At 33.5% G+C, this 26,910-nt stretch overlaps 1 protein-coding gene across 3 annotated transcripts in view; it reads left to right on the top strand.

The window, feature by feature from the left end:
• Window positions 1–26,910, top strand: part of LOC117178077 (ATP-binding cassette sub-family A member 17-like) — a 61,945-nt gene that overhangs the window by 22,539 nt on the left and 12,496 nt on the right. The window contains exons 3-19 of one of the 3 annotated variants that reach the window (XM_033369306.1): window positions 9,190–9,348; window positions 9,710–9,941; window positions 13,461–13,628; window positions 13,732–13,919; window positions 14,009–14,173; window positions 18,092–18,200; window positions 18,277–18,431; window positions 18,613–18,786; window positions 18,907–18,978; window positions 21,051–21,189; window positions 21,290–21,527; window positions 21,770–21,926; window positions 21,997–22,213; window positions 23,811–24,314; window positions 24,503–24,628; window positions 25,156–25,317; window positions 25,454–25,738. In XM_033369306.1, coding sequence (XP_033225197.1) covers window positions 9,190–9,348; window positions 9,710–9,941; window positions 13,461–13,628; window positions 13,732–13,919; window positions 14,009–14,173; window positions 18,092–18,200; window positions 18,277–18,431; window positions 18,613–18,786; window positions 18,907–18,978; window positions 21,051–21,189; window positions 21,290–21,527; window positions 21,770–21,926; window positions 21,997–22,213; window positions 23,811–24,314; window positions 24,503–24,628; window positions 25,156–25,317; window positions 25,454–25,738 — 3,250 coding nt within the window. Of the gene's footprint in view, window positions 1–9,189; window positions 9,349–9,709; window positions 9,942–13,460; window positions 13,629–13,731; window positions 13,920–14,008; window positions 14,174–18,091; window positions 18,201–18,276; window positions 18,432–18,612; window positions 18,787–18,906; window positions 18,979–21,050; window positions 21,190–21,289; window positions 21,528–21,721; window positions 21,927–21,996; window positions 22,214–23,810; window positions 24,315–24,502; window positions 24,629–25,155; window positions 25,318–25,453; window positions 25,739–26,910 lie in introns of all 3 variants that reach the window. The other 2 variants (XM_033369305.1, XM_033369307.1) reach the window with 2 other exon arrangements.

The raw sequence follows: 26,910 nt of genomic DNA, 5'->3' as shown, positions 1-26,910 counted from the left end.
TTTTCCACCAGCAATGGACTTTAATAACAAATTCCATGCTTCATAGAAATATTACTGAATGTTAATTTTTATATTAATAACAAATGATAGCTTAAACATTAACTTGTAATTAAAAATACGATCATAAATAACAAGCAGAGAGGCTTAAATTGAAATAAGAATTCGATCATAAATAACAAGCAGATGCCCTGTATTGCGATTGCAGTGGTATGGGTGGAAAGGTGGTGGTAAATGTAAATGAGAAGCGCTGATTAGTATTATCGACCTCGAAATTTGATTCGATTATTATTCCCAACAGTGATCCAAAAATACTTGCGCCTGCTTAAACTGTGCGTCGCTCATTTGCTCTAGTTCGCGTACGTATTTTATAATCAAGTACAGACGCGCACCGTAGCCAATGAACGTCACTCAAATCCAAGCAAGCACAGATCAAGCCAGCTCCGTTGGGATCATTTAACTTCAAGAAAACGCGTGTAACGTTGCATTACTGTCTAACTCACGGTGACTCACGAGTGTCCCATTCGCACGCTTGTAGCTATCAAAGAACGAGCAATCGTGACAATTTTTTCAATATTTACCAACTCTGTCTAACCCATTCACAACTCGTGTCTCACGCATATAGCAATGAAAATCAAGTAGTGTGACAATCGAAATCGACAATATCGTTTAGAGATTTCATATTAAGGATTGTATTTACATTATCTTTCATGTATGACACTAGCCACGGCAAGATTAGATATCTACGATACCTTTAAACTTCCGCAGAAAATCTAGTGGAAATTTGTTCGAAGGACCAGGCATCAATTTCGATGCAGATGGTCACGACTTAGTTTGTACATCCCGACTTTGGTGGTTTGAATGTCATATAGTAGGTTTTGAATAACCTAACATTTGGATATTACATCACGCCAAGTACTATTTTTATTCCAAGACTATTTAGTCGCTGGTAAATGAGAGGAAATAAAAAGTTAGGTAATTATTATTATAACTTACCTGCTTATTAACATCTGTTCCACTCAAATAACGAACGACAAAATGATCTTGACAGGTGACTTACAGTTTGTAGACGACACTTCACGTTGCAGTGGATGAGAAAAAACAGTGTCTAAATGATGCTTTTCCCCTAGATTCTCCGAATGAACCTGTGTGGTTCAAATTTGTTGCAACACTATTGAACACGGATTTCGGTGTACATTGGAGGATCGGCGATTTTCTGTGTGGTGGTTCCACCATTCTGCTTCTTTCTTAGACTTAATTGTGCTTGTAGGATAATTGGTCTCATATGATGTAGTCAGAGTCCTTCGCAAAAAACTGCAGCGTGCTGATTAAAAGGAGTTTATTGGAATGCATTGAAACGTTTCAATGCGTTTAAATTACATTTTTGTTCCAATTCTTAAGAATGCGTAGAACGGCAATGAAATATCTATAAAATGACTAATTAATCAAACATAAATATAACAGAGAAGAATGTTGTAAACTGGTTTTAAATCATTTAATACGTAGAGAATTTAAAAATGTTTCCAATTTTTCTATTTGAAAATTTTGATTTTGTTTGTCGATATTATAACTTCCGCACAGATGCTAAACTTCCCAGCGGCTTTACATATACTGGGATTTCAGACGGTATCGAATTAACGGGCCACTTCTTGGGCCCGGAGTTAAATTATCGACGATTCTTCTGTAGGTAAGTAAGCTCGTAATCTGATCGTTAACTGAAAATAATGAGAGATTGGCGAAGGCTTGTGAAATTTTAACTATCATGTTGTAATTGATTTGTTCTTCCAGATCAGGCGTATTTATGTACGTTGCCCCACATTTGATTCATGTATGGAAGAGAGATATTGAAGTAGGGATAGCCTTATAGTCTAATGATTGTACATATGATTGTTACATATGTCTATACATCCAACTCTCGGTTTAGTTCCAGTGTCAGGGGTTGCAAGCAAATAGCCTTGGAATGAAAACGGCGGAATCGAAACCTAAACAGTCAGGGCCGCTTGAACCATTTCCACTGTATTTGGTAAATTGCAGTGGTACTAGAACACTGTATTCGTTCCTGAGTACTAAAGGAGTTGGTATTTATAGGCGTAGTCCTAAGTGCATGAAAAGCCTATATTTGGGGAATGGTACAGTTCTTAAAAATAGAGATATCAATAGATATCAAGAAGAAGGAAGTTTTATATGTAGTAGTATAACGTATGGTGATTATGAATATTCAAATGATTGTAAAATATAGGTTTAGCAAAGAATGGGTGCAGATTCGAGGAATCTAACTTCCTGTTCATTTACGTAGGGATGTTTCTAAATATATGTAGAATAAATCGGTGACTTGTTTTCGTACTCTATATACTCTTTCAATTGTCATGTTGATTATTGGTAATTGCCGTATCAAGGATGAAAATTTTAGTTCCTTATGCGTAGGAAAGCATGTTAAAGCCGTATGGATAATAGATATGTGCTGTACAGCTTCCAATATTTTTAGGTGTAGGAGATTTGAGAATACACTCAGAAAAATGTTTGTTTGAATCAAACAACAAAATTTATTTGAATTCATATAATTGAATCAAACAAATTTTTTGCTTCAATTAAAAAAAGGATTATTTAATTTTAAGAAATAAAAACTATTTGCCTTATTGATTGAAACAAACAATGTGTTCAGTACAATTTGTTTGATTTAAGTAGAAAATTCACTTTTATTGAACAATGAATTTGTTTAAAATCTGTTTATTCGAATTCATAAAAATACTTATTTGATTCGAACAAGTGCCGCTAGGCGTGCTAAAGCGCTGCCGGCAGTTCCTGAGGAACTACCCTAGAATCTAAATTAATTGATCATGTTATTTATTTTATGGCATTCGTATTTTTTTTAGTGTTTATTATTCTTAAGGTTCTGATTTACTATAAAATTATAAATTAATTGCAAAATGGACGCAATATCTCTAGTTTAGGAACTACTTGATGTTTAGGGTTTTTACCTTGGATATAATTGAAGATTTCGGATGTAAGGCTTTTTAATATACTAACCTCCTTTCTTTATAATGATGATTTATGAAATGAAGCATGTTTTTTCTATTATAATTATCACTGTATACGTAAAAGCAGGAACACATATATACATTCAATTTAAATGTCTCTAACTCTGGTTCATTTCTCATTATTCAGAAAAATCAACTTTAAAATTGTTGAAATTCGGATTCTACGTTAAAATTCCCTATAGAAGCTGACGGAATAATTGCAATAGTTTTTTCTTTGCAACGGTAAAAAGTTTAAAAAAATATAAGACGTATAATGCCTGTTGACTGCTACACTTCAAACGTATCGCCTGTAAGTAGCAGTCAACAGGTGGTATACGTCTTATATTTTTTAAAACTTTTTAGCTTTGCAAAAAATACTATTGCGATTATTCCATGACCTTCCATAGGGAATTTTAAGGTATAATTCGAATGTCAACAATTTAAAAGTGGATTCAGCAGTTTTTTCAAGTTTTTAAAAAAGGAACCGAATGGGGTCTTTACGGGTTCTTTGTAGGGGCTCCATAAAAATATAAGACGTATAACGTCTGTTGACTGTTACTTACAGGCGATGCGTTTGAAGTGTAGCAATCAACAGGCGTTATATGTCTTATATTGTTTAAAACTTTTTATTGTTGCAAAAAAAAACTATTGCTATTATTCCGTGACCTTCTATCGGGAATCTTAACGTAGAATCCGAATTTCAACTATTTGAAAGTTGATTTCGCTGTTTTTTCGAGTTTTTAAAGAAGGAACCGAATGAGGACCCAATGGGGTCTTTACGGGTACTTTGCGAAGGCACAATTCGTTTCCTTCGGACCGCCAGGGAATTCAGATGAGAAGCACAGAGTTCAAATTAACCAGAATTAAGCATTCGGATTGAATAAGCTTTTCTGCTTTTACATATACAATGATATTTATGATTAATAATAAACATATTATTGAGCTTATACATTATTCTTATAAAGAATGCTCAATTTTGAGGTGAAGTGTAAAAAAAAAGATTTACTACACTTGAACAAAATCTTTAATTAATTTTAAAAATGTATACTCAATGTAAACAAGAATTCTACTTATTTGAAACAAAAAATTTATTTAAACAAACCAAATATTTATTTGAACCAAACAAAAAAGGACTAGCAAAAACATTGTTTGAATTAAACAAACATTTGTTTTACCCCATATTAAAGAAATAATTGGTTTGCTTCAAACAAATATTTTTCTCAGTTTATCGTCGGTTCATATCGTTATCTTAATGATAGCTTGATAATTACATAACTGACAGGCGTGATGTTTGTGATACTGTAGCGAAAAGTGACGCTTAGTATTTAAGCTATTGCGTTGTTCATTTTATATCTGGACCTCACAATTGTTCATTGGATTATATAGAGGTTTGTGCAATATTTAAATATGATCTTTCAAATGAATTATTTATTTATTAAATATTAATGTTTTTTAATTATAACATTTGTTATAAATAACAATTATCATTATAAAAGTCGCTGGACATGACTTATCTATTGCAAGAAACATTCTAATAAAAAGTAATTACTGATTAAGTCGTTTTTTGAAACTAGCGGTATTAGTTTTAAAAAGCGTGGAACATAAATCTCGGGGCACACAAAAATAAGTTCCAGAAGCATAGTACAGATTCACTCCTTTAAACAATTGAAGTCAGAAAACTTTCATCCAAACATTTTTAGAATCTTGGCATCTTGAAAGTCATCGCGTCTTTTCCGCAATTAACCCCTACTATTGTCTGCTAAAGCATCCCTTCAATGTGGTATATGTGAAGCATTTGAGAAGCATTCTATGGCATTCTATGGCGATTGAAACTTGTGAGGAATTTCACAAGCCTGCCCTTGAGGTCCTCTTTATGTGAGTCCCAAAGTGTATTTCTGGGGTTTATGTTTTTTTTAAATGACCGACCTTCCTATGGTTAACCGGAAAAAGATTTATTTGTGTTCCGAGAGAGACTTCTCATCGGCGATTCCTTAGTTGACCCGAGCATAGATAGCCCGCTAGGTATTCGATTAAATCTCTCCCTCAGCATCGTGCGGGCAATAAGCCGAAGGCGATAAACACTTCTGGGATTTCCCCGCACCTGCTCCTAAATCTCACCTTAATAAGGGTAAGATTCCTGGAGCAGATCTTGGGCACCAAGATCGCATCCATACCCTTGACCGCTATACATTCCTTTTTTCACGGGCAGCCGCTTATATATTTATATAAAGCTTGCCCTAAGTAGCGACTATTCCCTTCCCTGCATAACTAGGGATCTTGGATTTATGGCAATCCCTGTCTTGCTCACAGGCTTACGGCTGTAGCACCCGCGAAGCGTCTTTCCTGTGATGCAAATTTATTTGAATCATTGTGATTCCCGCCTCAGCCATTAAGAGACGAATTCAGGGCGTCTTCTAGAGTCCAAACTTCTATCGCCAATAAACCGACCAGGAGGAGTCGCTTCATATACTGCTGCTATATATGAGGCCCCATATGAAGAGCCTTAGTTGGTTTTCATAAGCCGCGCTGTGCAAGCTCTTGGTTTCTGTGCACTAGCAAGGTATACAGCTCCTAACGAGCCCTTCCTACTTGGAGGTAGGTTATAGAATGGCTTCGAATCTTGTTAACTTGTTAACCCTGGTGCCATTCAGCGCTTACACTATGGCTTGGGAGCATAAGAACTTGCGCCCTCAATATTCCAGGTAGCTTTGCTATTACATCCTAGAAGGACTGCTCCTTAGTTTAGGCCCCGCTTGCATCAGTTCACCAGTCCATGAGTTCCCCAGATCAACCACAGCTTTCGATGCAGTCTCTTTGTTTCACCATGTCCAGGTATGTAGTCCAATTAGGCTCTGAAATACTCCCACCCGCTACAAGGTCACGCGGTCCCTAGGCAGGAAAAATTCTAGTTACTAGATAAAGTATTTCTAATTTTCCAAAAGAAGGAATAAATTAAACAGTTAAACAATTACCAACTATTTAATTTTATATATTTTTGCTTTAAGTAGAAGTGTATGGAGCTTCTATAAGATTCTTTTTTGTGAATGAGTTTTTGTAAGTATTTAAATAAATGAAACTTACGATTTTCGCCCAAATCGGAAGAAAATATTTTAAAATATGTAAATCACTACAATTTAATAAATAATTATGTCAATGCTTTTAAATGGTATGAATAACATTCCCAGGCGCCTTGGATTTGTAAATTTGTATGCATTTTTATTTCATACCACTATTCTTTTCTCTAAGATGTACCGTATGCGCTTCTTTAATGATAATAGTTTTTTCTTCTTTTGTTAATTGTCGTTTATTGTTGAAGCATAGGTGAAATCCTAAGTGGGGATACAAGTTTGATAGGTATTTCATCATTTCCTGTATTAGTTCCTTTTCTATTGGTGTAAAGAGTGGGTCACCGAATATAAACCTTATCAATCTTAGTTTCTTACTTATAGTTTCATCAATAAACCAGCTTTGTTTCCGTAAACAATCTTCTTCATTATATTTTGGCATGTCCTCTTTGTTTATTACTTTCCAGAGTTTTTCGACGGCGTTGGGTTTTGTTTTCAACTTCCCTTGAGTTGGTTTAATTGCCATGTCATAAAATCATTGTAAAGTTCGGTTTATTGAGGCGTTTCGGATCTATAGGGATTATCTAGATCGTCGTTACTCTCTACTGAATCGAAAATTCTTCTAACTGGGATTTTAATTTTTTCTTGCAGTATTTCATTCATGATTATAGTGAGGCCTTTAACTGGTCTACTCAAAATTTCGGTATCTGATAGCTCATCGTCGGTAATCAATTCTATTCCGTCTAGCGATTGTTGTAGAATATCGCTGGTATGGTTTGGGAATAATCAAGATAAGCAGCCTGCTACTTTGTTCTCCTTTCCGTTAACAAATTCAATTTTGTACTTATATTCTTCTAGCCTTAGTTGCCACCGTAAGAATCGCGACCTAGGGTCTTTCACATTATGTAACCAAATGAGTGCTTTGTGATCAGTTTCGATTTTGAACTTGTTTCCTAGCAAATACTGGCGTAATCTTTTCTGAGCACCTAATCCTTGATTCGATGCGTTGGTCGTTAAAATGAAACACTTTTTTAAATCGGGGAACCTTAATACTGGTGATGTTGTTAATGAGTTTTTTAATTTTTCAAAAGCTTGGATTGTCTTGATCCTAATAGGATCTGGCTGAACTTCTTTTACGGTAATTAGGTGGCCTAGGTAGTCTAGTTCGGGGCGTACGTACTCGCATTGTGATGGTTCTAATTTCAAGCCTAACTTTTTATTCTTTCCAAGAGAGTCACTAAATTTTTGTTATGTTCTAATGTTTTTACGAATATTACAATATCATCAGTATAAACGAAACATTCTTTCCCTATTAGTCCTCTGAATACATTGTCCATCATATGTTAGAAGGTATCGGGTGCATTTTTAAAAACAAATGGCATCCTATTATATTCGAAATTCCCTTGTATATTAGAGAAAGCTGTATATCTTTTGCACTCTTCCTTCATGGGAATTAGCTGGAATCCTGCACTAAGGTCGAACGCTGAGGCTGAGAAAAAATTTTCATTTCCTAACTGGTCGAGGATATCATCTATTACCGGGAAAGGGTATGCGTCCTGGTCGGTGTATTTATTAATCTGGCGATAATCTACTACCATCCTAAGCTTTTCTCCTTTTTAGGGACTATCCATAGTGGAGAGTTGAAAGGTGATTGGGACTCTCTTATTATACCTTTTTTCAGTAATTCACTTGTTTTGTCAAGTGCGAATTCCTTGTCTTTTTCGGGTAGTTTATGGGATCTTAGGTTGATAATTTTTTCGGAGTTCAGAATTACTTCGTGTTCAGTTAAATTTGTACATGGTAGAGGGTCTTCATCTAAAGTAAAAACTTCTGAATATTGAGTCACGATTTCTTTTATTCGTTCTCTAATTGCTGATTCGATATGTTTCAGGTTCAGGCGATTTTAAAATTTTTTCAGTCTTTTGAAGTAATTGGATGGGTAATCACCCCTTTTTGGGCAAGATCTACGTCTCGTGATCCTATACAAGTAATTCTGCGAAATTTAATCTCCTCTGGTATTTTTATGGGTTTCTGTTAATAGTTATAATATGATATTTCTACCTTATTATTGTATATTTTTTATAGCCCGACAGGAATTTCTTTTTGATTTTCTATCAAAATCACTTAATTTTCTTCGTCGGGTACGTTGATTATACAGATTTTTTTTGAGTTTCCTTGTAGGTAATCTCCCTCGAAATGTAATGGTAGTTCCCATTTGTCAATTATCAAATCAGTTTTTATTATAGCAGGTGGACTTTATCTTCGTAATGAATAATAATTACCATAATTTTATTATGTCATTAGAATTCTTTTAAATTTCTTTTCAAGTACACTAATATAGAATAAAATTAGTTTTCACGAAGATATTAGCCAAATAGGGCAAAAATGAACCAAATCCCACGCATTTGGTCCATTTTCCTCCTGATCAATCAACAAAGTGAAGTTAGCGCTCGATTAAAGTGAAAATACCTAATACTGCTACTACACTACATTTTTTGGTGAATTTTAATTTGTTTTGTTGAAATGGCTAATGGACTAAACTCTCGCTTTCAGTCTACCCAGTGGGCACGATTTTTTGGCGACGTCTTTACGACATCGTTACGACATCTTTACGACAACTTTACGATATCCTATGCCCATGTCGTTTCAGTGTCTTTGCGATATCGTAAAGACATCGTCAGATCATACGACTCATTTACGATATCGTAAAGACACCTTAACGACATGGACATAGGATGTCGTAAATTTGTCGTAAAGATGTCGTAACAATGTCGTAAAGACGTCGCCAAATTTTGTGCTTGATGGGTAGAGTTGGGAGTTGCTCTCAAATTGCCTTGGACTGATTTCGGGAGTATCGAAACGTAAACAGTTAAAACGAAAAAGACGAAAGAAATTAAGAAGAGAAGGAAGGGAATTTTGTTGGTTGCCTTTTCATTTCTTTTCCTCTTTTTTTATTTTTGTCCCAAAAGGGAAAATTTTGTTTTTTGTTTTCAGGGAAAAATTGTTATCTGCGTTACCTGCTTCACCCTGTTTAATGAACGTGTATTATTTTAATATGTGTCCAAAATGATTTAAATCACTGCTTAAGCAATTTCAAATAAAATTTGCAGGTATTCATACAGAGAATGCCTACATCAAGAAATGGGGGACGACTCCACTTTGATGAAGGTTCGAGATTAATTTTTTCTATAACAGCTGTCGGGGTTTTTTTCGTAACGCTGTGCCTCGAAGCTTCTTTTTCTGCAAGTGAAAAGTATATAGGAGTCAACGTTAGTAAAAATTGACAATCATATATTTACATAAGGACGTAAGTGACAAAACTCGTCTTTTACAGGAATCATCAAAAACTCGTCTAACCTTAATACATTTTATTATTGTTTAAAAACAAAAAAGTTCTTTCGAGCTATTATTTATCTCTGTAGAATCATAAAAGAAAAATCTTGAAAGAAGCAACTGCTTCCAAGAAGAATACTTTTTAAATTTAAAATTAGTTTGAGCCGATCAAATGCATCTCCGACATTTTCGTACTTACGACCTTATGCCCAGAGCTCTTCATTTATTTATTTAAATTCTTCTTTTCTTCCATATAAATTTATTTGAAACACCAAGAACCTAAATATATTTTTTTAGATTCTGATGGCGCAAAATGGAATAAAGTTTCATATGAACTTATGCAGCTGGCTCGTCAGTGGCATTTTATACAGCTTATTTTATACTACGGTAATAACAATATCGATTACAGAAGCTTTTGACAATCCATTTCTGTTTCACGGAAATTCGTTTATTATTTGGCTTTTCCTCATTTTCCACACTGCGCATCTGATTGCCTTTGGAATGCATATCGCTTCTTACTTCTCAAACTGTAAGTACAAATTTTTGTAATGATTAGCTATTATTTTCAAATTCGGTTATAAATGCAAAATTAAAAGAACCTATCGCTAGGTAACGCTCTACACGCAGGTCCATTATTATCCAAGGTCTTTAATTTCAGGCATCTCTTGCTGAGATGACGTTCTTCATAACACATTCCTTATAGAATATTTTATTTCACAATTTCCTCTCCTAGCACACAGCTTAACTTCCTTTACGTTAATAAATCTTCTCCTGCAAGTTCTTGTGTTTCTGTGGCTTTATGTATCTCATTGTCGTAGAATCTCATTTACGCATTCCCACCAATCTTTCCTTGGCATGTTTCTAAGTAAGTACTATTGGCTTTACTTAAATATACTTATTTCATGAATCGTTTTCTTTTCATTCTCTCAACATGACCAAACCATCTCAACAAATTTCTTTCCCTCTTATCTAACAGTGTTTCCTCTACACCTCATTCTTTGAGAATCATTTCATTTCTAAATTTGTCCATATGTTTTTAGTGTATAAATTTGGCAGGAACTGCATGCCAAAAACAGGTGGTATCAGTCAAAGAAAATTTATTTATAAATTCATAAAATATCATATTGCAACTCCAGTCGCAGCACTTTACAGGTAATGTTTGGTTTAATGCATTTCAGACTTTTTGATTTGTGTATGTTAATCACCGACACAAATTTTAGACGGAATCTTCTAAACATTCTAAAGAATCAATATAAACAATCAAATCTACAAATTCGTTACACATCAACAAATAAGTATCTGCACACATGTAACCTGTCATTATTTTTGGAGCATTTTCAGCAATTTCGAGCAGAGATAAAATGAAACTTTTAACGTCGATAACCTATATTTTCTGTAATCCCAAGTGTAAAGGCTATATCACTGCGTTTGGCCATGGTGAGCACCGAAGAAAATGGATAGCCGAGGTTGGTCACGTGATCTATACGTTATCGACGTTAAGAGTTTCTTTTTTTCTCCGCTAAAAATTGCTGAAAATCTTTCAAAAATAATGACAGATTACGTGGGTAAAGATACTTATTTCTATATTTGCAACAAATGTGCAAATGTTATTGTTTATATTTATTTTTAAGAATATTTAGACGATTTATTTGAAATTATAAACATATTGATGCATACAAGCGTTCCTTTGTGCTCTCTATTTTATCTTCAAATTCTAAACACGATATCTCAATTCGCGTGGACGTCAAATGAAAATAATTTTACACTTCTTTTTTGTTCAAAATTATTAATCAAACTAAATATTCAAATGCATTTGATTGTCTCATTTCCTATATTCCAAACTTTAAGAGCGACATATCATTGCCTTTAGACATATTGAGAGCCAAAAAAAATTTTCATAACCGAAGACTGCTTTGGTCATGTGGTCACCGTAAAACATACCCTTCAAAGAGTTTCTCAAAGCGTATGTTATGTCATATATGTCATGTACCATTTCACTCTGGTTATTTCAAATGCCGACTAACCGTGTTTAACTAATTTTACTTTTCTGTTTTTGTCACTTATTTATTGTCTTGTCTTATTCTTTCTTCATTTCATCATTTCAAAAAGCATCACCAGTCATTCTTTCTACAAACTCGGTACCACACACTTCAGTCCCGCTCCTAACAATGATTTCCGTCTATGTGCTCTGTATATATTTATTGCGTATTGGTTCTCATTCATACTTGAATTGTAACCAAAAAAAATCTGCGAGAAACATATTTATAACAATTGACATGTTATTTTCCTTTCTCATTCATAATCAGACCGTGTACTTAGCTACCGTATGATTCACTATATCTATTCCTGACGATATTTCGAGTCAGTTTTTTAACTCCCCATTTCTTATCACTATTCAGTCGCGTCCATTTTTCTGTTTTAGGTACACATAAAACATCTAGCTTCTTTACGTGAATTTTTTCTTGCAATTATCTTTCCTTAAGTTCATTTACACCTCTCTCATTACAAACACCTTTTTTTATTTATTGTCTGAAGCTTTCCGTCAACCAAAGTTTCAATCCAACGCGAAGCGATTCTATTGTTTGCATGATTCATTATTAATTAATGAACGTAAGTACCCCCTGACTTTGGTCATTTGAAGGGAAGTATAATGACAAAAACTAGAACCGAAAGAGTAATGGTTGGTGTGTGGTGCATACTGAGCAGGGGACCATACTATTTTGCTCAATTTATTAGTAGCACTTTTTTGTTTAAACTCGCGGCGAATTCTTTCTTTTTAAATAAAACTAGGTACCAAACTAGATGCAGAGAGGTCTACACTTGAACTGCAAAGATACGGGTTGCCAAATTGAGCTTTCACCAAATCGCTCAAGCTTGAAAAATAAATCGCCCGGAAGGTAATAATGGCGGAACGTTTGTATCTGTGGAGCACTCGTATATTTGAAGCTCGTTTCTATGGACTTCGAATGTAATCTCAATTAGATACATATATATTTTTTTAATTGGTGCTGTATTTCATTTTTCCTCAAAACTAATATAAGTTGTACCAAAATACTCATCTTAATAAGCTTTCTTTCTAATGGGTTTTCTTTTCTAATATCAAACGTGAGCTTCAAAATTTTACTCAATATATATGTAGCAGTTTTTATTGTCTAAACTTACGGCTGATTCTTTCTTTTGAAAGTGAATAAAATTGTTAGTATTGCAGAAAAATCAATTCTTGCCAGCTTTTTATTTTTTGCCCGTTAGTTATATTCTCACAATTTCTGTGATTTTGTCAATCTAAAGAAATTTTTTAATTTACGTATCTTTTAGAATGAATGGGCATACTATGATTCCACAAACTATGTTGATTGTACTGATAAATTTGTACTTGGTGACATGTCTTGCATTGTAAATGTTTATAGTGCGATTTAACTTATTTTTAAATAAGTATTTTCTATTAATAAATTACTTATGTTAATTAAAGTAACAAAAATATTTATATTGTATCTATACTAATATTATAAATTAGATTATGACTGTAAAATGTTTATTTATTTTTAATTTTCATAGATATTTATTTGGCGGAGTTTAATTTAATTAATTTAATTAAACTAAATTTTCTAAGCATAGTCCAATATATTTATCCAACGCAGTTATGATAAAAAGTTTGTCGACTGAACAACTAACAAATCGTAGTTTAGGCATAAAAAGTGAAATATCCAGAGAAATATTTGATAATTCTACATGTCCTAAAAATCGCACTGGAGCTTAATTTAGTTTCATCCCCAATTTTTTTAAAAAGAATCCACAGGTCAATCAAACTTTCAAAAATAATAAATTTTGAGCAAAAACGTGAAATATGTCTAGAAATAATTATTGAATTAAAATTTCCTAAGCAATTACGCTTGACTATTCTCCGGTGAGCTTATCGTGAAATTTTTAGATGATCAATTTTTAAACAATTCCAGAAAGTTTTGTAAAAATCGATGAAGAATTGTCTTAAATGAGGAAGAAGAGAAGATAATCATTCCGCGGATGAAATTTTCTTGCCTTTGTGTTACAGTTCTAACAATGATGATTATTATTCTGATCCTGTATGGAGGAGCTTCTTTATTCCAAGGATATTTAATAGATAGTTTTATATATTCAATTATACCATACCTTGGAATTATTTTCCCCAACATATTGTTATTTAGAATGTTTCAAGAAATGAACCTCTACGAAACGCTGGGTAGGATTTTTATAAATATTCTATAAAATCGATAATAAAATGATCTATCTGGAATCATAATTTTTAAACCTCAGTATATAATAATATTAATAATAAATTTCAGCCACAGGAGTTCAGTGGAGCAACATGTTTCGAAACGCAGATTCCTCTTATTCAGCTGCTGGCAGTATCGGTGTTATGATGTTATTTTCGATTATCGGTACTGCTCTACATTTTTTTTTATGTGTTCACATTTACACGATATTTCCTGGAAAATTTGGTATTCAAAAACATCCATTCTACTTTTTACAGGTATGAAATCTGCTCCTAGTTTTTAAATTAAATTTTTCTCTAGAACTTCCAAGACTAATTTATAATAAAAATTCACTTTTGTGTTATAGAAGAAAGCTAAATTCTACGAAGAATTAGATAAAGAATTAGAAGAATTTAATTACGATAACGCTGACGGAACGCCTTTTGAAAAAACACCCAGTGGGATCTTTGCTCCTACTATACAAATTCGCAATATTAAAAAATCGTACAAAAAGGATTTATGGAATAAAAATGTTAGTAAATGGGAATAATTTCACAGGAAATCCCGCGATACAACATAAATGATAACCAAATTTTTCAATTTATAAACCAAAGGCGAATTTTCGACAACCAAAAACATAAATTTGCAACTACAATGATAAACCTTCAACTAGAATAGTTTCATTTTTAATGAAAAAAATATTACTTGAAAACATTTTTCATTTTGAACCGAAGAGATGAATTTGCAGCTAAACTAATAAATCTTCAACCAAAAAATGAAATTTGTAAGAAAGGAGTTAGGATTAAACTTACAGCGTAGTAGTTGACTCCTTAATAAAAAATATGCCCGCTGGGCTGATACAATGTCATTGCGCGCTGTGCGTGCAGCGCTTCGGGCCAATTCTGAGCGAACTGAGGGCGCGTGTGTACGCTCTCGCGCATTGTCTCGCCCGTAGAAATTTTAATTGATATTTCTTACACCATTAAAAAACTTTTTTTTTTCTGTTTTTGTAAATTTTTCAACATGTTGAAAAGCATATAACTTTTTGAAATTTAATCCAATTTAAAAATCTTATGAGGATAATTTGCAAGTCTTTTTTCCGCAAACCGGAAAAATTGACAAAAATTTCTAAAACTCATTAAAAAATTTTATTCAAATTTTGAAATTTTGCAACTTTTTGAATTTTCGTCTAATTTCAAAATTTAACTGAGATATTTTCTAAATATATTTAATATCTAGTGAGGAATTTAAATAAAATTTCCTGATCTATCAAAAAATATTTTTTGTTTTTTTTTCTAAACATTTTCATACTTTTCAAAATATATCGAAAATCTGGACGATTGCATTAAACTCTAATGAATGACAATGTAAAAATATGAAACTTCAGCCAAAAGAGATGAATTTTAGACTAATATTCTTCATTCAAGAAAACATTTAACGCAAAGACGAATATTCTACAAAATATTTAAATCTCCAACCAAAAAGAATTACTTTATACAAAAATAATTAAATATACATCAAAAAATGAAGAATTTATAAGTAAATAGAAAAATGTTCAACCAAACATGAATTTTTCACCAAGAAGGTTAATATTCTAACCTCGGTTCTAACAAAAATGATAAAATTCAAACCAAATACATGTTATCTTTTTAACTTGAAAACAGGATTTTCTAACAGATACATTCATTTTATGTCAAATACTTGAATTTGCAAATAAATAATTTTATTTTAAACGAAGCGGTTTAATTTTTTACTAAAAGAGTGAAATTTTTAACCAGAAATATGAATTTTTGACAACAATTTTAATTTTTAATAAATAGTTTAATTCTCTACCTAAAATAAGAAATTTTTAACGAAATAGTTTCATTTTGAAAAAAAGAGATTTTCTGAAAAAACTGCTTTATTTTTATCAAATGAATTAAATTTTTAAATAAAAATAATAAATAAATAAATTTTCAGTTTGAATAGTTTAAATTTTAGTTTTTAGAAAAGTTAATTTTCAACTTCTAAATTAATTTTTTTTCTGACTAAAAGCGTTTCTGCAGATTAAACTAGCTCGAAATCCCACTTCTGAAAGATTAACAACTTGCTAGGACCGAAATTTATGTTTTGAACAATTCTGATCCAATTTGGTTTTCAAATTAAACAGATGGTATTGACTATGATTCTATTTAGAATACTTTTTTTTAATCTTCAGCTATAATAGCTCAATTTTTAGTAAAATGGTAACATTTTGACAAAATATCTAAATTTTCAACCAAAAAGATTAATTTTTTATCAAAAAGCTTAATCTTCTATAAAAAAAAGTTGAATTTTCAACAAAGTACAAGAACGTTAAACCAAATTTTTTAATTTTGAAGTGCAAAAGACGAATTATCCACAAAACAGTTAAACGTTTAATTTAAGTTAGTTTAATTTTAAACTAAACAGTTAAATTTTTAACAATAAAAGTTGACATTTATGTCGGAAAAGATGAGATTTTAAGCAATGTAATATTATAATTTTTTGTTCAACTTTCTTATAATACTCCTTCAACACTGCAAATCAAAATTACGAGTAAGAAAATCGTTCTTACTTTTCCCAGGCGTTTCTTATTTTATGAATAACAACCCAAACATTTTAGAACAAGTACGACTTGGACATTTATTTTAATTATTTATACATAAGTATAAGTTCGATCCGGACAATCTCTTCAATCGTTTCTAATATCTTAAAATTAAATCTCAATCCTCAGATGCTCCACGAATTTTACGAACATGTGGTAAACAAAAATTAACATATCTACTGATGTAACTGAGAGTGGAGGAGTTATCGATAATATTCTTAAGATATCGGCAATTATTTTATCAAATATTTTATTCAAATCGACACAATAGGGGAAATTCTGTGTCCACGTATTCCGCCACAAAAATTCCGCAAACTGAACATAATCTCTTACAGCAAGATTTAATAGTACAAAGTTCAAAAGATGGGATAAAAATTATAATAGCTACGAGCACAGAGGTTTTCCTACCATAAAAACAAAAGAACTTAAAGGCTGAAACGTTTCACAGCGAAATTTGGAGATAATTTTCTTGGAATCGGCTAACTGCGATCCAATGAACAAACTTGACCAACAATAATTAAAAATATACTCGACGACTAGGCACTTCGGGAGTCACGAACGAAAAGAGGAAGAGTGCTAGGGTACACGCTTATTTATGGACTTGTGGTCTGTCGCCATATTTAAAATTGGTCGTCGCTGATTGGTCGCAAGTTCGGCGCGAAGCTATTGCACAAAGCGGAAAAGGGTAGCAATGGCTGCTGTTACTAGGTGGCACAATTTGAATTCGCTCGCTGTAGATTCTAAGTGCAAACATCGGAACTAAGATATCCTTGGACGTCTCCTTGGCAACCAGAGTACTTCGGTGTTCCCACGATGTTGGTAAACTCGAAGAAAATTGTACAAAAAAGAGAAAACAAACGAATCAGCAAAAAATTAAGATTAATAAGATCTAGAAACAAGTCGTGGAGCATCTTGTGATTTCCGAAGTGCCAATTTAATATTAACGTTATCAAATCGCCTTCGAAGAATCGCTTTTTTTCTGTGAGTTGCAAAATCTGCAACGTTACAACAAATAAGATGAATTGTCAATTGTTAAACATGAATTTTTAACAAAAAAAGTTAGTTTTAAACTAAATCGTTTATTTTTCCCCAAAATAGTTACATTTTTTTAAAAATACCCTTTTTCAAGAAAATAGCCTAATTGTTAATAAACAAAAATTATTTTCAATCGAATTTTTTGTATTGTTAACAAAATAAATCAATTTTAAATAAAATAATACAAATTTTGAACGAAAACAAAAGATGTCTCAATAAAAAATGTACTGGTAGGCTATTTAACTAAAAAAGGTTCAGTTAGTTTGATTTCTAACTGAAGAGATAAATTGTCAAATAAAATGATGAATTTCTAACTTAAATAGTTTAATTTTCAGTTAAAAAATTAATTTTTAACACCTAAATTAATTATTTTTTCTAAAAGCGTTTCTATAGATTTACCTTGTTCCGACTTTCACATTTGGATTGTGTACAACTGTAAAAGCTTGCTAGGATCAAAAAGGAATGTTTTAGATAACTTTGAATTTTTGATTGGGAGATAAATCTCAATTTTTATTTATTGGGTTATAAATCTCCATGGCTCTGGAAATTATTCATATACCACCAAAACATGTTTCTTTAGATTTACGTAGTTCAAATTCATCTCGGAACTTCATGATTTTACATTTAAAATAAAAAGTCCGCAGTGTGTATAAAAGCGCTGAATATCCTGTTTATTCAGTTTCGGGATCAAATTGATCAGCTGGTATTTTACTATGATTCTATTTTAAAAATACATTATTCATTATAAAAAGTTTTCAGATCAAATTTTCTATACTTAGACTGTCATATTTAAAAGTGTATTCGTTTTAGACACAAGAAGCATTAAATGGAATTTCCATCGATATTCACAAAGGCCAAATTACAACTGTACTGGGCCATAATGGGTCTGGAAAAACTGCAATGATGTCCATTTTAGCAGGTGTTTATAATTAGAATAAATTATGTAAAATTTATCGCATAACAAGATTAATAAAAATTCTTATTTTTATCTCAAGGTTTATCTAGTCCTACCGAAGGAGTTGTACTTATAGACGGGAAAAGTATAAGTGACTTTTATACAACTTTCTCAACAGATTTAAGTTTCTGTCCACAAGAAAATATGTTTTTTCCCTATCTGACTGTGATAGAACAAATGGAATTTTTTGGAACGGTAAGTGCTTATAAATGCTTCGCAATAAATTTGTAAACAACTATTAATTATTTAACGGTTTATTGAAACTATGCCTTTTGTCGAATAATAACAATTTATGGTAAGAACACTATTTAGACAACACTAAGGTGATTGCAAGAAGGATCGAAATTAAACGTAAATTCTGAATGTATTTTCTCAGATTAAATGTTTAAATAAATCCGTGAGTCAACTTAAAATGCTGTCTTTTCACGTCGAAAAGTTATTAAGAAAACTAAAAATTTATGACAAGCGGAACTATTTCCCCGAGGAATTGCCTAAAAATCAGCAAAGAAGGTTGTGTCTTGGCTTGAACCTAATAACAAGTAATGCAAAAGTAAGTTCAGTTTAGTATAAATTATTTTTATGATCATCATAGCGATTTTTATATTATTAGTTAAAATAATAAAGTAAATGTTTTAATGTTTATAAGTTATGTTTCAAATTTAAACTTTAGATTTTACTTTTCGATGAACCCACATCTGGAATGGACGCTGAAAGCAAAAGAGATACTTGGAATATGTTACTGGTAATAATAACCCAACATGGTTCTTAGTGGCCGTACATAAACTACGTTACCAATTTGAGGTGGGGAGGTCGCTCCTAAAACTATGCTTAAAAAGGGTCATGATTGGAAGGAGGGGGGGGGGTCAGTGAAAGTGACGTCATGAACTTTTATAACGCTTACTACATTTCTTGATGATGAATTGCAGCACTAAAAAGAATGGTCGGTTGGGACAAATAATAATGTAGTATGTGCAACTACTTTAATTCGTAATAAATGCCGCTGTCACTTAAGTGGTTGTGGCCCTAGACTCCGAGTCAGATTAAAAGCTCTTCTGCACATCCAAAATATAGCGGCAAACTTTTTGCATTGGGTTTCGAGCTGCTTCGCCTAGTTCAGTTTGCTAGCCAGGATTACTTACAGGTATTTAACTAAATCTGAGAGCATCAAGTTCTTAACAAGGAAGGCAGTAGCTTCAATTTCCGATTCTTTGTACTTTGATACCCAGCCTCATTTAGCTTACGAATAAGAAAATCTACTAAAATTCACTAGAGGAGAGGTGGCAGGACAACTAATTGCGTTAATCCCCATGACGCTACTCCTATCCAGTTCCATAGCTGGACTGGCTGACATGCCATACCTTGGAAGCTCCCGGTAGATTACTTTTAGGAGTTATTGCTGAAGGCACCCTTTTGTGCCCAAGCGGATGCCCACGGCATATCCTCTTTCTGGTTATGAATAACGTCAAAGCGATAGCCCGGAAGTCTTTATAAACTGTGTAGCCCTCATTCCCAGGTATAGGAATAAAGGCCACATTATTGTCTTTTAATGCCGATTGCACGTGTCATTGACATTAAGTAAACACCATCCGCCCCTAGGTATTTAAAGGGACAGGAGAACCCGATGGCCCATTTAACCTTCTTGATACTGACGACCTTTGCGGTGAAATTCCAGTCGGCCTTCTTTCTCTCCTGATCCCAATATTCTTCCTCACGGATGATTTTAGTTCACTGGGAATCTGGGAACCCAAATTATGCTCCTGGGATTTTTTATATTTTCAAGGGCCAATTTTCCCCGGACCAATTGGATTAAGATATATTTGTGGTCCGAAAAAGACTTCTTGTCCGAGACTTTCCAGTTTACTATCATGCTGTTCAGTTCTGGTTGGAATATACTCTGCAAGAATCTTTTCGTTGAGTGGGATTCTAAAAACTTAGGCGTCTCAGAACGACTGTCAGATCCTACGAGGTCCCTTCTCGATCCTAAACAATTATTTCCTCTCCACGAGCCTGCACTACGATGGTTCCAAACCTTATGATGATGTCGTGGAATCTATGGGCGCGCCCCTCACGGGGTGATGTGTCAATATCTTCAAAGTTTTCCTTCTTTAGCTTGCCTGGCTTTCTTGGAGTTACACGGGCCTCATATGAGAAAGTCAGACACTGTGGTTCCAGATCCTTCATCGTTTCAACTCCTTAATTGGGGAAGTATCTTTGAAGTTCTTTCTCTTCTTGCCCATAGGCCAAGCAGCAGGATTTACTACGGACAATGCTGCCTTATCTGAAACCCCTCATGAGCAGCCTTGACTGCTGTTTGAGAGCCACTCTTGGCCGGCTTTCTTTTGATGGGAACCGTTACGGTCTTCCATATTTACAGAGAGCCCAGTCTGCATACTATGATATTTGACCTAATATCACTACGTCTACGTTAGGACACCTTTTTATGACTCCGCCGTGTCTGCCTCGATTAAGAGGGGCATGTCGGGATATTCAAGGATTTGGTAACCCTGGTGACATACAGCTCTTAACACGGCAATCACACCATGGCTTGTGAGCATGAGAACTCGTGCCCTCGATATTAATTTCGTGTAAAATCATGCTATTCCTTGTGTGTTTAGAGCATTTTGGGCTTTGAAGTCTGATACTTTAATATTTTTAATTATTTTTGATTCATTACTTCGGTTATCGACGAAGGTAAAAATTGATAACGTATTTTATGAGCGCTCTCGTATTTTCTAAGTTTTAAAAAATTAACGCTCAAACTAACACTGTTGTTGCCACTGGCCATTAAGATGATGTATTTTCTTTATTATCCAGGAAATGAAATGCGAAAAAACCATCTTGATCAGTACCCAGGATACAGAAGAAGCTGACATACTTAGTGACAAGATCGCAATTCTTCATTTGGGAAAGTTAAAAAGCTATGGAACCCCAATCTTTTTGAAGAAACTATACGGTTGAATAATTCTACAACGCATATTAGAATGTTTCTAAAATACTGCTAGAATATATCATGCTTTTCATAAATTATTTATATTTTTCCTATTTTCGTACAGGTCAAGGAAATATCGAAATCACATTCTCGATAACCTCATGGTGTGACACCGAAATAGTTAGAAAAGAACTAAGCGAAGAAACTGAGCTTCTAAGATTAGAAGATGAAACAATGGTTATATGTGTTCCATACACAGACCAGTTAGCGGAATCTTTAGATGAAATCGAAAGTAAAAAACGCGATCTTGGTGTGACTGCTATAAACGTCTCTCTAGTTACGTTAGAACAAGTTTTTCTGAAGTAAGTTCTAATCTAAGACCTAATATCCCTTAATAGTAGCATGCCTAATATTTTAGCAGTTGGGTATAGTAATATCTCACTTTTATTTTCAGAAGTCACTTGTTTTTCATTTGTTCTGAGCGTAACTTCATAAAGAACACATTAAAAGCAACAGATTTCTGAAAATTTAGGTAGGCTATTACTTCATGCAACAGTTCATTTTGTAAATGCAAAAAGCAATCACTTCAACTGTTTTCTCCAAGGGTGACAAAAAAGGAAGAAGATGTTGATTTCTCTCGACCTTTCGTAAACCTAGCATATTGTTCAAAAGACTACGAACTACTATTGCAAACTATATATGCATTATTTGAGAAGAATTTCATAAGAACTAGAAGAAGCTTGAGTATACTTCTCCCTATTGTTCGTATCTTCGGCTATAAATTACCTAAAATTAAAAATTTCCCTTTGTCTAATAAATTATTATTTCTAGATGCTACTTCCGCTCATAAGCATTCTTCTGATGACACTGAATTACTCTTCTCTTAGTGAGACACACGAATCTAGATCTTTAAACCTTGGTCTCTACAATAATCCGCAGGTGATGCTTTCTACAACTAATGAAACCCTTCGCAACAAATTAAAAAATTTTGTTGATAATTCTAGTGGAACCACAATTAACATCGATCCGAATCTAAATCTACAGAATGGTAAATAAACCTGTAACTTTTAGACTAAGATTTTCTAAAACCCGCTAAAAAGGCAATGATACTTTTATGTTAAGAAATCTCTTTTGCAGAATATGAGTAGATCTAAAACTCTAGCCCAGGTCGTCGAAGAGCATCACTTTTTTTTTACTTTTACTCCGTTTTAATACGAATACTTGACGAGCATTAGATATCTTTACTGTCCATAGTTTAAAAACCTTCTTGACTCAAATTTCCGTGTGAAAATTGTCAAGTTAAACACAAAAATTTTTTTAATTACTTTGAAAAGAAAGATTAAATTGCTACAAAAATCCCAAAATACATTTTCATCCTAATCTTGAATAACCTTGTTTTGGGCAATGATAAGATTTTTTCAGTTTTTTATAAGAACTGGTTTCTGAGAATAGAAAATACATCAAAGAATTTAGTGCTTGTAATTTCGCGCAAAATTTTGCAGTCATTTCTGTCATCTCATTGGCTGACGATATTCTTGATAGGGTGGCGCTTTTGAGGTTAAAACTACTCTATCGTATTCTTTTTCATTTAACATAGAGAATAAACGTCATTCACGATGTGGTGAGAAAGTTTATAATGAACCTTTGATCCTTTTCGCACTTATTTGCACTTATTATATATAAAGCGCCTTCAATGAAAAGTAATAAGTATAAAATAAAATTCCGTTTATTTTTCTGTTCTCACTTTTGACAAAAGACGTCCTGTATATAATAATATGTTAATTTTGTATGAACTCTAACGACTCCAAATTAAACCTAACTATCAAAAACTTTCAAGTGCTCTTGCAGGGCAATAAAGGGGAAAACTACTTTAGGGCCTATGCGGGCTCTACAAAGGGCTTAGCTGGGCACTACAGAGGGTCACTTTATTTGGCCTTCGTGGAAAGTCTACATTGGGCCTACGGGGGTAAGCATATCGAAACCAAGTGGGCCTTTCGTAGTTTACCCAACGTTAGACCAACGAAGTAAATGGGGAAATCATAATGGCCCTCGTGAGGGCCAACTGGACATTTCCACGCGGGTTTTGACTGAAATTAAGATTTTGATATCGTTGGACTCGTTTCGAAAAGCTGAATCTAATTATCTTATTGAAAATTGAAAGTGTTTAGAATAATTAAATGCAAAAAACGAATTATGCCATTTGGACTTAACTCATTTGTTTATTAAGTTTTATTGGAAGTGATTACAATTATGAAGTAATTTGTTTACCAATGAGTGCATAATGATTTATTTGCAGAAACGATTAACATTCTTGGAATTCTCTGAATTCTCGGAAATTCAGAAGATTTCAAGAAAGGTAAAAGGATGTAAAATACTTTTTAAAAAACACATAGAATTCAAAGGAATTCCATATGAGTTTGAAGTAATTCAAAAGAATTCAAAACCATGTACTAAAGCAAAGACTATTCATTACTAAACATGTCTACTATTTTTCGCAGATGTGTACTAAAACTAGGGGCTATCTAAAAAAACAGAGTATTTCCTTTAGGCGAAAAACGCCAGAGATTTAGAGTTTTAGACGTACATTCAGAGACATTTTTTTTACATAAATGTATCAGTATCTTTTAATGAAAGAAACATTTCAGAAATTCTGCAATTTTCGGAAAAGGATATTGCTGCGTTCCGTAACCACCTGATAACAGCCATAGAGTTCAATGCAACCGCAAAATCAATCAACGCCAATGCTCTTTATTCAGAAACGGCATTATTTAGCATTCCTATAGGAGTAAACATCATATCAAATGTTATGATAAAAACATTAGCTGGGGATGATTACAATATCCATATATCAGACCACCCGCTTCCAACACTCAGAGATATTTCTGAGTTAAATTCAGGGGTACTAACTCTTTTACTTATATGCTTTCTCTATCCGGCTGTGTCACTTTATGTGCTTCATCCAGCAAAAGAACTCTCTTCTGGCGTTAAGCATCTTCAAATAATGTCAGGGGTTTCTCCTATTACATACTGGAGTACTCAATTCGTTTTTGACTTGTTTGTCTTCTTCATTTCGGTAATGCTCTGTTTGATTGGATTTCGCTTAATGGATCTGGTGATCGGTCTGCAGTGTTTCCAAGCAACCGAACTAGGTAATATTTCAAATAAAAAAATCTCTGGGTAAGAAGCGTTGCAGGTAATGGGCGAAGTGGGTTAAGAGCCAGCAGGATAACTGCGTCTGAGGTAAATTACCTAAAACGTTGCTTACCCCCACTTTTTTGTGTATTGAAAGAAAGAAAATGATAAAAATTAATGCGATCTCAAATCTAATTTTTTTCAGCTGTTATGGCACTGCTACTTATGTTGTTTGCTGTTAATGTTCTACCACTTCTGTACATATTCAGTTTCGTGAAGATGTCGAAGACTGCCCTCGTTACTTTGTTGAGCTTTTTACCTATGATTTGCAGTAAGTTTGAGTGCAGTTTGAATAATAAATATAATGTAGAATTAAAAACAATTGTTTTGAAAATATTCACTTTTCTGTTTATATATTACAGCAAATATGTTTTTAGAGACTAATTTTACATTAAAAGGGGTTTTTACGCTTAAGGATAGTTTACAACAACTTTTTTGTATCAAAAATTTTTCTAAGTCATTATTCTACTTGAACCTAATGAAAAATTTACACTAAAAACTTGAAAGAGCTCGAGAAAATTTTTCCTTTGAAAAAGGCATAATGAAAAATATACACTGGAACCTGTATTTGTGCACGGTTTCGAGCATGGCCCATGAAAGCCTTCGGCACAAATCCAGGGACTCTGAACGTGAACACTCACAGCTATATGAAACATTTTTATTGGATTTGGACGCATAACGCAAATAATCCGATTTACGGAAATCCAGGTTCCAGTGTATAATATCCAGCCAACCTTCCTATTACAAACACTTATATTATTAATTGCAAATTCATATGAAAATGTTCTGATTTTCCAGTCTTTGTTGAGATAGTGAATCCGGGGAAAGTATTTCAACTTATTCCATATAACAGTTTCTTCAACGCACATATTAGTTTTCTAAACGTAGGAATTAAAAATGCCCATTGTCGATATTTGGCACGCCATCAATCTGTTCAATTGATCGAAATATTTTGTGAAGGTAATTTAGTAAGAAATACTATATAGTGAAACCACCCTATAGAAAACCATAGACATTTATTTATATCCTATATGTAATTTATAAATGAGGCAAGTAAAATATTTCTAATCACTTCTTTATTCTGACATTTTTAAAGAGATGGATTGTGTAAATGGAACTTGTCATAAACACATACCCTACTTTGGAAAATACGCCTTGTTTTCATATTCGAGAGTAACAATGGATGAAAGTGTTGCATATTTATCGTTGACGCCGTTCATATATTTTGCTATTTTAGCTCTAATAGAACTCAATCTATGGCAAAAGGTTTTAACGAGATTTTTTAATAAAAATCCAATAGCAAGCAACGAGGAAGTAGATGATCAAGTAAGGGAAGAAAAATACTCAGTGGAATTCGAAGTCAATAAATTAAAGTCTGAGAGTAAGTCTCTTAAAATAGAAAATAATACAATAAAATTAAATTAGTCAAAGTAGACGATATTTGCCTGTAAAAAGGTTTTCGTAAGTTATTTAAATTTAGAATTTTAGAATTCCAAACTATGACTCATTTGCCTTTTTGATGTTCCAGAATTTGTTACATTATTCAAGTGCAAGAATAAAAATATTCACATTTGACTTTTATTTAAAATAATTTAAATATATATCTCAAATAATTGTTTTTTATAATGATAATGAGATGCGAGGATGTCCCCAGATACAAGTTGAGTCCTATGGGGTAAAGGGGTTCTTCGGGATAGCTGAGTTTCCATGGGTATGAATTCGAGGGATAAGGATCTCGTAAGGTAACTTAGAACATCTGGGTTCGGAGGGACAGACTGATCACCGTAGGTTAGATGAAATTCCGTGGGATAAGGGCGTCCATTGAGATATCTGAAGTTCCATGGTACTAGTACAGTTTCGGGGAAAAGGGTGGTTCTAAAGGGTATTGCGTTCCGAGGGATATGTTGGGCTCCATGGTATAATCGGCTCCCTTGGAATAGCTGGGTTTCCGTGACAGGTTGAATATCGTAAAATAGGTGGGGTCTTGTGGCATAGGATAATTCCCGTTGATTAGGTCTCGTAGCATAGGTTTAGTTCCTAGGGATTGGATGGTCCCGAGAGATAGGTAGGATCCTGCGGGATGGTTAAGGTCTAGAGAGACGTTTGACCTCCCATCGGTTAGGTGGGAACCCATTTAAAAGGTAGGCTTCCATGAGAAAAGTAAGGTTTCGTTTGGGGGTACCGCAGAATAATTTAGTTCCCGAAGGAGAAGTGCGGTTTCCTGGAATAGGTTCATGCACGTCAGTTGTGAGGGCTTATAGGGATAAATGGGATCTATTAGTAGAAGTGGAGTTCTTTGAGTTAGGAAGACCCGAAGGGATAAGTGGGGTCCCGTAGAATTGATTGGGTGTCATTCGATTGTGGGCTCACGTAGGATAGGTTGAGTCCCTTGGGTTGGGTAGGATTCTATAGGATAGGTTAAGCCATGTGTCCTAGAAGGGTTCCGAGGGATATATACGAGGGTGGATTGATAAGTTTCCGGCCTGACCAAGAGATGGCGCCACTAGGCCTAACTTGAGGTGGCGTTCTATAGTACCATCCTTAGATAGCTTG

The sequence above is a fragment of the Belonocnema kinseyi genome, chromosome 8 (assembly GCF_010883055.1).
Source record: "Belonocnema kinseyi isolate 2016_QV_RU_SX_M_011 chromosome 8, B_treatae_v1, whole genome shotgun sequence".
Lineage (NCBI taxonomy): Eukaryota > Metazoa > Arthropoda > Insecta > Hymenoptera > Cynipidae > Belonocnema > Belonocnema kinseyi.
The sequence above is the reverse complement of the archived record's forward strand: the minus strand, read 5'-3'. Positions and strand labels throughout refer to the sequence as shown.